Below are 12,390 nucleotides of genomic sequence, written 5' to 3'. Positions count from 1 at the left end.
AAATTTTAAATTTAGAATGGAACATTTTGCACAGAAGTTGTTTTGAATCAACTTAATAAACTAAATCAAATCCATAGTTCCGTTCATTTGTTTTCCTGAAGAGGGGTCAAGACTATACATAAAAATACTATGTATATACAATGTGTTCGTAAGTGTATTTATTCATTTTCCTAAGTTCTAAAAGTAATACTTCCTCTTATCACCCTTAAATGACTCTGCATGCGAAACTCCTAAAATAGAAAATGTCCAAGAAAAATGTTTATTATCTTTGACGGCCTAAAAAATAGTATTTATAAACAAATTATCATTCAAATTTTCTTCAAAAGTTTGACAAAGAAATTTTATTGTTTAACTTAATTCATCGTAAATACCATAACTGATCCTTAGATATCTATTTTAGCAATACATCACAAGAAAATACTTATTAACGAGCAACGATACTTTCTATGTATTTTATGTGTTTGAACAGCTTTAATAATGTTTTCCTAAGCTTTTATATGAAAATACTATAAAAAAAGATGAAGATTAGAAGTATCATTCCATTTCTTATCGTTGAATGAATTCTAAAAATTTAAATGAATTAAGAAACATTTCGAGCTTTTCTTTAATGAGCCTTGGCGATATTTTCGTCCATAGAAGCATTAAATGCAGTCCAAAATCCAATTCGAAACAGTCAGGAGTGGGGAATTATGGAGCATTTATTGAGTTAGACAGTTGATAATGTATTCAGTAAGTTACCGCCCTATAGCCAGGGCTAAGGCAGAAATACATGAAATACACCGCCAGCTCAGTCAATTGACTGAGCTGGCGGTGTACTTCATGTAGTTAAAATAAATATGAGCTTTTTTTTTTTTTTGAAAGCAAATATATTGCAAAGCTTTAATTATCATACTTAATTACATCATTACTTAATTAATATAATTATCACATTTATTAATTGTAGTTTTGATTGGAACAGTATCAATTTATACAATTATCAGTTAATGCTTCTGATTTAGCATACTTCCATTTTTAAAGTTCGTGCAACCTTGGACCCCCCCCCCTTAACAAAATCCTAGCTACGTGCCTGAACCTCACTTAAAAAATAACTTGATGACGTTAATTATAGAATCTTAGTACCTTCATACAATTTCTGTTCGTTTTTTAATACAGTGAAACCTGTGTAAGTTGACCACTTGCGGTGCACTACTTTAGTTGTCAACTTAAACAGGTGGTCAAATTACAAAGGGCTAATTCCGTGCCTGAAAAAGCGGTCAACATAGACAGGTGGTCAACTTACAAGGGTGGGCAACTTCACAGGTTTTACTGTACCTTCATAGTGTCTGTCATACCAGCAAATTTTCAAGAACAAATTTTTATTTCCTCTTAAAAGCGCCTGCATTAAAGGTTCATCCACAGATGATGTTATGCATTAAGAGGGTAGAGAGGTACATGAAATTTTGATAGTTTGTGAGAAGGGGAAGGGAGGGAGTAAGGTGAAGTGACACTTAGAGAAAGTCAAATATGTTTTTAAAAAGTGTGACATCATTCATGGACAGCTTTTAAATACACAAAGTTAATCTTGGTTATCAAGACAGATTTTCAAGTTTCTATATAGTCGATATTTTTCTGATGTCTAAATCTTATTCGCCAAAGAAAAGTTTTGTTCAACAACTCTAGTTACTGGCAAAATAATAAATCCAAAACCTATGTCTTATTTATGCATTCAACTTCTCTTTTTTTATGATATTTATTCGTTTTTGGACAAGGAAAATTTGCAAAATTGTTGAGAAAAAAAATCTGGTTTATGAATATTTTTCTCATTTGGTGGAACATTAACAAAAAAGCTGGAATGTCAGCACATTTGACTAGCAGGACAATGAGACAAAAAGCATATGCTAGTCAATTTGCATGACATCTTGCATCTGTCATTACACAGCTATTCAACGATATTTTGTCAGATTGTGCAAAATATCACTTTTTTGTAATCAATCGTTCCTTTCCAAGCTCTGTTTACTTAGTAACTACTTACTGTTAGTTACTTACTCAGTACTTTGTTTATTAAAATGTTAGATTTGTATTTTGTGGTTACTTATTATCATAATTTTTTTATTTTGAAAATCCATGAAAACTATTTGTAAGCATAGTTAACAATATAAGTATTATTTATTCAGTTGTAATTTTTGTATGTAATTATGTAACATTCTTTAACACATTTTAACAAAATTATTTAATTTAAGGGGCTAATTCAATAGTTCTTACTTTCATTTATTTTAGATTGTCGAGGTCAAAGGACCTGGTGATAAATTATCTACTAAGCAAATTCTATGGCTAGATTACCTAATAAAGCTTGGGGCTGATGCTGAAGTATGTTTAGTTGAAGGTAAGAAGACTTTTTTCCCTTTTTTGCACATGTTTGTATTTTCATACTGTTTGAGAAACACACCATATTTGTCAACTGATTTTTTTCAATATTGGATTTTTGTTTTCTTGGGACTTCCCTATATTAGTTTAGAAATTTAAAATTCAAAGTAAAGGCAACAAATTCATCGCTTTTATGATTAATAGTAAAATAATCTAAGGGACTGTTCATAAATGCAGACCTGCTAAAATGAAAAAAAAAAACAGGAGATTGGGTGAAAGTTTCAAGGAGTAAACGTGAGATTTTAAACAATGCTATTTGGGGGGAGGAAATATAGTTTATAATTCAAAATATAAATTAAATAAATAATTTTGATAACATCTTCGAATTCTAAAAGAACCCTTGTAAAATATCATGAAAATGACAAAAGCTTTATCAAACATTGATTTACTCAAAAAATAAAAACGCTAATACAATTTATATTCATGTCATTAGCTCGGACACACTTATGTCACCTTAGCTACAATTCTAATTATGTTTAAAAAAAATATTTCATATAAGTTGTAAAATAAAGTATATACAGTGAAAAAATATTAACCAAGTTTTCTACGGCAGTACATTTCAAGAAGAACAATAAGCTTCTATATCAAACTCAATTTTTTTTTTTTGAGGGGAGGGGGGGGGGGGCTAAAAGCAAGGTATGTCAAAACTACCTGTAAATTTTAGCTCAATAAGCATTGTACGGTGTACAATTCAGGAAACAATCAGAAAAAAGACAAAAACCGATGCTAAAAGATTGTTGCTTTGTGTTGAAATTGCCTAAGCCTTTTTCTCACATGCATACGATATACAGTATAGAACAGTGGTGCCATTGGGTCTTGGAAAGGTTGAGAAGTTATGGCAGTGCCTGTTAATCAGGATTAGAAAAATGATTTTCCTTTTACAAATGAAAATTTCAATAAACAATTAAATAATGATAAAATAAAAAATTTGAAGAAAAACAGAAGTTGATATTCAAACGTAAAATGGAAGAAATGGGCAAAAATACGGGAGTCTCTCCTGTGAGAAACAGGAGAGTTGGCAGATCTGTTAATGTCACTTTTTTTTTCAATATATTTGACCCCCCTTAGTTAGAAAGTGTCAGACTTCTCCATACCCCCTCGTCTTTTCACAAGCCACGCCATATCACATAAACATACTGTTACAAAAAAAAAAAAATTCAACTAAAATGTGAGATATCTCACTTTTTATTACCGCCCACACTTCTACAATTTCACAACGCACACTCAAAGCATGACTTTGAGGACAATCCCTAAAGTCAGTATATGTTTTGTATATTAACTCTTATTATATCAAGTGCGTATGCCCTCTCAAAAAGGCAGCTACTAATGTATAAGTATTAGAAACTGATCTAGTAATAGATTTTTTTTTTTAAAGGAAACATGTATTTCAGAAAACTTTAAAAAACAAGTTAGTCTTTTAATTGAACATTTTTTGTCCTCAAGGAACAATACGGTTCAAGAAAAAATTTTGTGTGTATTATTTCCTAACTGAAGTTTTAAACATGAAAGAAAAAGTTTAGTCTCTACTGATCTGACTTAAGCTTAGGTGTTAGTAACTGTTTCAAACTTACATTTCCTCAGCTCAATATAAAAAATTATATTGTTGTATTTTTACTTTCTTCTATATCTAATATATAGAAGAAAGTATTGGATTCGTGCAAATTTTCGAATTTCGAATTTTGACGGATTCGTACGTTTTGAGGTGCGCTGAGTCCATTTCGACCATTTTTGGAAAATGTCTGTCTGTCTGTGTGTGTGTGTGTATGTGTGTGTGTATGTATGTATGTGTGTGTGTATGTATGTGTGTCACGTCTGTGTGTGACCAGTTTTTTGTGGCCGCTCTACAACAAAAACTACCGCATGAAATCGAACGAAATTTTGTACACATATGTGCCCCTATGTGAACTTGTGCCCATTAGTTTTTGGCGCGAATTCCTCCAAGGGGGGTGGAGCAATGGGACGTTTTTCGAGTTACGTGTGCTTGCTATTCCTCAGGAAGTAACTGGCGGAATCAAACAAAATTTGGTCCATATGTTGGTATTAACAGGAACAGGTGCTGATTCAATTTTGGTGTCAATAACTCAAACGGGGGTTGAGCTATAGAACGTTTTTTGTCGTCAATTGTGACTGCTGTATCTCAAGAAATAATGAACGGAATGAAAGAAAAATTTATCGGCAAGTAGCCCTTAGTGGGTATAAGAACTGATTTTATTTTTGTGTCAACAGCTAAAAAGGGGGGGTAGCGCAAACACTCGTTCTTTTTTTCCATTTTGAGTGCCCTATCTCAAGAAGTAATGCTACGTTCTGGTTGAAATTTGGAATATATGTGAATCCATATGTAAACAGGCTCTGGTTTAATTTTGACACCGATCGCTTCAAGAGGTGTTGATTTTTTTTTTTTTTTTGCGAATAAAAATATTTTTATTAATGCAACAATAAGAAAGATAAATCGTAATAGATTGTCGTCTGCGTATTTCTCGTGATTTTAATTGTATGGAAATGATAGGAAATATTATCTCAATGATTTAAAATTTTTAACTGTTGCCATCTTATGTTTGTTAACAAATAAAATATTTGTAATTAATTCAAGCAAGGCTTTTAAAATAACTTTCAATTTTCGCTCTTTGCTTTGCTTTTGCAATAATTCAGACATTGGGAGGGTCGTCAAGTTTTTGCATGTGTAATTTTGTTTTTGTTAGGAATATTGCTTCCTCGTCAAGCATGGGGAGGGATCAGAAAAAGGAAAAATATAGAAGAAAGTTTCGTGATGGCCACAACATACTAGTTAAACATATGCGTTGCATACTCTCTGGCACAATAATGCTGAAGTCTATAAATCCTGTGCAATTTAGCGTATTTTCATTTCAACTGATCTCCTTTTAACTAAGTTTTTTTCTTTTGGTTACACACAAAAGTTTCATAATTTTATGTACCAAAAAAAATTCTAAAGAAATTTATAATTCAAGACAAATCTGGTACTGCTCAAATCTTTTTGTTAGACATTAAATTTGTGTGAAGGATTTGTATTTTCTCTCTCTCATACCTAGCAGCAATGGTCAATGTGTATGTTTAGTTTCTTTTCTTATAGCTGTAGGATCAAAGAAATTACGAAAAGAATAGCATCTAACGTAAAAAAGAAGAAAAGAGCAAAGAAATCAAAGAGCACAAGAAGCTTAAAATATTTCATGTTGATGAATTTAAAAAGTTTATTTTTGTAAAATATTTATTACAGTTGATCATAGTTGTAAATAGATATAAAATTTTTAAGATTTTTTAAATAAATAATTTTTAATTTCATCTTTAGAATTCATTTTCAGTTTCTCATTTTAATTAACAGAAAATACTTACACACATTCATTACTTGATACTAGTGATCAAACTGGTAACTACTGGTCAGAAAAATATCTTGTAGTAATTCATGATTGATGAAAAAGTTAATGCGTTAAATTTTTCAAATAAAAAAAATTTAACCATATGAAGATTGAATATTAAATTTTTAAATACATGATTAGGAGCGAGCAAAATAAAAAATTTTATGTTCTATGAATGTGTTCATTGACATCATGCAACATAAATACATATTTCACTAACTCAAATATTAGTAAATAAATAAACTCATATGTTAAATTCTTCGGTGCAATAAAACTGACTGTAAATACAAAATAAAACTTATGCACATTTCTAAACCAATTCACCGGCATGCAATTTAATGTCATTTAAATTAAGGTATTTGGTCACAAAAAAAAAAAAACATTTTTGACAGACACTGCTAGAAAACTACATGACTAGAAAAGCATGTAAAATAAGTTAGCACAAAATTCATAATTTTCCTATAATTATATGCAGTATCAGAGTTCAAAAAAGTAGCCATTCTAAGCTTACGTTATTTTCTCTTGCCTCCATTTCTGTCAAGTGAAGTCAAGAACTTTAGTGATGTTTAATAAATAAATTTCCATTGACATATCTGATAGCTCAATCTACCAGTCTTACATAATGATACAAAGATATGAAACAACTGAATCCTTGTTTTCCAAAATAGAATAAATTTGGGTTGATAAAACTTATAAACTGATACCAAGTCAAAAACATGTAAGTAAAAAACACAGGCTGCAGACCCAACTAGTTTGCTTCAATTCATGTCAAGTAATGGTTTGAAATGCATACCATATGGTACATGCTTAAAATACATCTCTGTACTGTTAGTAAAGTATCTAACTTTTTGTGTTTGTGAAAAAGCTGATGGACATAAATCAAGAGCCTTCGCATGAGCTTCCCTTAAAGCTTTATACACACACATAGATTTTTCCTCGTCTATCAATACCTATGTCGCTGACAAACAGAATTTCACTGAGTTAACGTGTAGGACTCTCGTCAGATTTTTTAATTTCAAGCAAAAGGACGAAATGACTGGAGCAGTGCTCTAGCACCATATTTTGCCAGAAGTTAGGCGACAGCCAAATGGAAACCATTTGAAAGATGAAACAGCTTTTGGTGACAATTTCTCTCAATAGATTTCAACGTTGTTAGCGAAAAACCAGACTCTTGTAATTCTATAGGCTCCTTACTCTCCTGATATGGCCCCTTGCAACTTCTGGCTGTTCCCTAAATTCAAGAGACAATTGAAAAATATGATATTTCAGAGAAGAAAAATCATTATAGCTGCAACGACAGCCAAGCTGGACTACATTCTAAAAGAGGCCTTCTTCGAATGCTTCCAACATTGGCAGCACCGCTGGGAGAAATGTGGGGAGTCCCGAAGAAACTACTTTGGGGCTCATTTGGTTTCCAACCCTCTGGGTTATCTAGTTTTTTTCATCAACTAAAGGTCAAATACTTTTTTAACAGTCCTCATATATGTAATTTAAGTATTTAACTCAACTATACTTATTGGAAAAACACAATCATTATAAAAGACAATGCTTGCTATTTAAAGTTTGCAGAAAAGGAAATTTAACTTCTCCGATAAGTTCATTTATCAATAACTAGGGTTATACTTTTAAAAAAGTGATAACAATTAAAATCTATAGTAATTTACCACTCCAAGCTCGCTATCGCTCATTAATCTCCTAAATTCCAAGCAAGTTTCTCTAAGTTTGTTCACCAGTACAACATTATTGTAGTCTAGTAGTTGTGGCTTCAACAAACACTTACATATTCTCTTAAACTGTCTGGTATTATGTAGGGCTTGACCCACAAATAGACTGCAAGCTGTTACCATGCTGACTTTTTTGGGCTCTTGTTAGCACTCTCTCTCTCTCTCTTTTAAAAAAAAAGTTTGAACTTTTCTTGCTGAAGTCGACTTCTTTAAATAGCTAACATGAAAAACTCTTTACAACATGGATGGATCAATTACAGTTTGTTGTTGTAACTGTTACATAAAATAAGTATATCTGCTGTTGTGTTACAGGTGCTCAGGAGTGTTTTTAAAAATACTCAATTTTATCTATGAAAGTAGAGTATAAGCCCTGTATTACCTGCACTTCAAAGCATAGCACTGTTTTACAAATAGCCTTAAAATGTGCTTGTTGGTGCTGACTACACAAATACAAATGTGCATGAAATTATATACTTAAAACATGACATGCTTAAAAAACTACTTTTAAGTGTGCCTTGAACTTTTTGTTATTTTAATCTTCTTTCGCAAATTTTCTGTATTCTTGAGCTGCATATCGAGGGCATTTTCAATGTTGCACAGCAAGCTTCTGGGAGATTGGACTTCAACCAAGGATGGTGCTGGTGAGTTACTCCTGTTACGGAGATTATATCTCCTACCTCCAGTAGGTGTATCCTAAAATAGAAAATGCTCAAAAATTAGATGAATAGTAACTTTTTGAAAGACCAGAATTTGACAACAAAAAACATTTCTGTAGGAGAACGAACTCTATCTTATACAGTACGCGCCGCTTAATGTGATCACAGTTAATGTTATCATTCGCTTAATGTTATCAGAATCACAAAGTCCCAGAACACTTGTATGTTAACACACGTTAAAAAAGTCGAATATTGTAATCAGCGTCTTCGTTTTATTGTTATCACTTTTTCATAAAATTTCAATTTCTTCCCTGTTTTTGTTCCTCAATTAACAGAAATACTTAGGCAAATCCTGACGAGACTAACTTTCTGTATTTTGTGGTTTTTAATAGCAGTTCAAAATTTTTCTAGGAATGAAGCTACAAAAAGTTCGCTCCCAGTGACCACAGATTTCCCATAAGAAAACTTTCTTTTGCACCTAAAAAAATTCAGTCGCTGGACATGTTGCAGGCATTGATGTAGGACCTCCATTGTTGCCATTACTTTGTAAGCTGTTAAAGAATTGTGTTGAAATTGAAAACAATGCAAAGTTAAATTAAATATTAAACAACAAGTAAAACCATGTTGGAAAAGATGGAAAAGCTGAATGTGCTTTGAAACTAGTTTACGAATGTCTGGGAAAACGGTCATATTTTATTTAACCTATTACTATGTGAGTAAAAATTGCATAATTTAGCTTTAACTTTTTATACTTCAGATATTTCCATTTGGTAAATTTAAAAATTTATAACTTAAAACTGCTTTCAGTTGGGTCATTGTGATTTTAATTTGAAGTTGCCAAAATAAATGCACCTTAATTGGAAAAAGATCATTATTTTTGTGTATCCTGGATTCTTTTCGATTATTGTTATCAAATTATATTTGTCCCAAAGTGATCACATTAAGCGGCACCTACTGTATTGTCTTTTTCTACTCCTAAATATTATGATACCATTTTATCATTTAACTGTTAATGTTATCATTCAATTTGCAGCAGTTACTTTTAATGCTGTAATATTATGATCTCATCTGTACTGTTAAATTCATATTTTCAATTTGAATACAATCAGAAAAAAATAAGTGCAACTTCAATGGCAGCACTTGGCACAATGCAATTATTTCATACACATGACTCATATTAAAGAACTACCTCAAATCCATGTGTAGCAAACATATAAAAAAAAGATGGTAATTCCAGTCAACTTTCAAATGAAAATTCAAATATTTCAGAATGAGAATAAAATACAAATTTAGTTCACAAGTGATGTTAAGGAATTCAAAACTTGATAAGTTGATCATCAGAAGAAAAAAATCCATTTTATAACTAAGCAAGTTCACATAAACTTCATTAACAGGAAAGATAGACAAGAGCTAAAAAAGGAATTGCACCATTTGGCAACCAAGCAGATGGTGAATGCCATTTCTGTAGATTTTTTTTAATTCAAGAGAAAATCCCCAAAGGGGCACACAGTGGTTCAAGGGCGGAAAAAATAGCCATTTTTAAGTTATAACATAAAAAAAATATTTCATGCCGTAATTACTTAGCCCTTGAGTTGTAGTAACTTACTCCATAAGAGTTTTTTGAAAAAAAAAAAAAATTTGTTTTTACAAAAATAAGCCGAGATTGTTGAACAATTGTGTTTTTACTTTTTTCGGACGTACGCCTTATACTTCAGTTTTAATTCATTCGTTCAATAAGGAGGACTAAAAATTAATAAAAGTCATTTCTGATTGGTTTTTCACACTTATAGGATGCATATTACATCGTAATTAAAAATTAAAAATTCATCAAAATTGAAAACTACCTAAAATAAAAAAACATTATTTTCTTAAAAATATAATGAAAAGTATTGTGGAATATACTTTTATCGGCGGCTTCCGGTGGGCTAAAATTTACATGTATCAATAGTTTAATCCCTCCTGTAAATAAACAACAACATTTTAGCTGCGACCACCTGCGGCTGCAGTCGTGGCAGATGTTTTTGTTTGATCTTCGCTATTTACGAATACCAATATAGTAAGTTAGAAAATAACTCGTAACGGTATGACGGGGGTAAATTGCTTTTTTATCAAAGAAATTGGTCATCAAATTTGACATGCTCTAGACTAACGTATGTCACAGTTTCACTACTTTGCAGGAGAGCCTAAAAACGTTTGTTTACTGTTTCCGAAAATTGGGGCTTTTGAAACATTCATCAATAAATATAGAGGATTTTTTAAAAACAAATTTACATTGTTATGCCTTAATGCGGAGCATTATTCTACATGCAATGCAGCAGTAACCTGAAAATAACAATTTTCGGACCCGTTTGGCTTTAAAGAAGATATATGAGAAAGAAATTTTTAAAACTCATACAGAATCTATATATATAAAAGTGGACTTTGGTAAATTTGTTCCCTAAGATCTCAGAAACTACCCGGCAGATTTGGCTGAAACTTTCACCGTTTGTTCTTTTTGGTACTGGGGAGATTTGCAGACCAGTTCGAAAAAAATCCGATTGATAGTTCCTTTTTTATTCTAATTTTTCCAAATTTTCGCATAAATGCCCCAATATGACGGTGAAAAAATACGTGCACATATTAAAAATATGTGTCCATCGAAAGCGCTTATTTTTCTGCTGAAGATGGCATCTGTTAGAAAGTTCTAAGTTGTATGAAAAACGAGATATGAGCTTTTTTTGTTCCATGTTCGAAGGCTCTCCTCAACCCAATTCATTATTTAGTGTATCATCTCAACTCTCAGTTGATAGCTAGAATTGTTGTACTGTTCAATATTTTTGTGTTTCGTCTGACTGTTCGAGGCTTTTCTCAAGTCAAATCTTAAAGTAACTTTTTTTCACAAGATTGGCTAATAATAACTAGATTTGGCTGATTATTTTCCATTTAAACGGAACTTCAATTGTAATTACTGGGGTTTTTTTATAATTATTTGTGCTGATTGGACACCTAATCATTATCCAATCTAACGGCAGAAACCTCGCCAAAATTTATGTAAAAAGATTTCAGTAGCGGAAGCATTTGGCAGTTTTTTCAACTGTCGCGGTTTTTGAAGCCAAAGACTATGTAATAATGTTTGTCAGCTTTCAGAATGTAAACAAAATATCGCCAATCAAAGAATCTTTAAAAACTTTTTTTACTGTAAAATAATCCAGCAACTAAATTAGGCAAATCCACAAACAGCACAAAAACTTCCATTAATGTGACTTTGTGCACAAATTCAAACCAACGCCAAATTTTACTACTTATTTTGGAAACATTACGGATGAAATTGTTTAGCGCCATTTTATGGTGACCAAAAGTATTTTAGCATATGGCGACAATATCTATTTAACAAAAATTAGAAACATACCGTTTTACAAAGTAAGGAGGAGGAGCATTACCCAAGGTATCACAAAACGATTTCCGCAAATTCGGTAATATTTTAAATCGCACCAAGAACCCACAATAATTAAAATTTTCCAAAATAACTAAAGCAAGTTTAAGGGGATCACGGGCGTGCGGCTACATTTTTTTTAAACAGTTCGTTCTTCAATAGACATACAGAGAAGGTAAGGCTCAATGTAAAAAAAAATAATAATAAGTATTAACTGATAAATCTTTTTAAAAATGTGAAGTTTAATTTCATATTTCGGAAATTCTTAACATTTGTATACGCTTAAATTTCATGTTTTCATTTCTAAATGAATACTATTTTGCTCTTTTTACTTACTGCTACTTTAGTTTTATGAGTAAGGAAGAAGCTAGATTTTAAATCACGTCAAAAAGGTGTGTTTTAAGTTCTTTCACTTAAAACAGAAAACAAATGCAAGTAACGATTGTTTCTCACAATTATTGCTAACCCAGGCAACGCCGGGTATTTCTTCTAGTTCTATATAAAAAGTTAAATAACCATTCTGTTCATAAAACAATGAAATTAGAAAATCATTACACGTTTGAAATTTCTAATTTCCTTTTTGAAATCATTCTAGTATGAAGCTGTTCTCAGTTTGTCAACATTGCCAGAAAATATTGTTCGAGGGTATCAATTGCAATAAATAAACCTTGCGTGTGGCATACGACTGATTTAATTAATATTTTTCACTAAAAACAGAAATGAATTTGAACAACAGAGAAACCCCGATTTCACGTTTCTCAGAGGCCTGAATCAAACATAAAATGCATAAAATATGGGAAAACGTAAAATACGGGAAATTTATA

At 31.5% G+C, this 12,390-nt stretch overlaps 1 protein-coding gene across 1 annotated transcript in view; it reads left to right on the top strand.

The window, feature by feature from the left end:
- LOC129230386 (fanconi-associated nuclease 1-like) overlaps positions 1-5,697 on the top strand; it is a 58,772-nt gene extending 53,075 nt beyond the window's left edge. The window contains exons 14-15 of the mRNA XM_054864784.1: positions 2,257-2,362; positions 5,492-5,697. Of these exons, the coding sequence (XP_054720759.1) occupies positions 2,257-2,362; positions 5,492-5,523 (138 nt within the window). The 3' untranslated portion in view covers positions 5,524-5,697. The remainder of the gene's footprint in view (positions 1-2,256; positions 2,363-5,491) is intronic.
- The last annotated feature ends 6,693 nt before the right edge of the window (positions 5,698-12,390 follow it).

Source organism: Uloborus diversus, chromosome 9 (genome assembly GCF_026930045.1).
Source record: "Uloborus diversus isolate 005 chromosome 9, Udiv.v.3.1, whole genome shotgun sequence".
NCBI lineage: Eukaryota > Metazoa > Arthropoda > Arachnida > Araneae > Uloboridae > Uloborus > Uloborus diversus.
The sequence above is the reverse complement of the archived record's forward strand: the minus strand, read 5'-3'. Positions and strand labels throughout refer to the sequence as shown.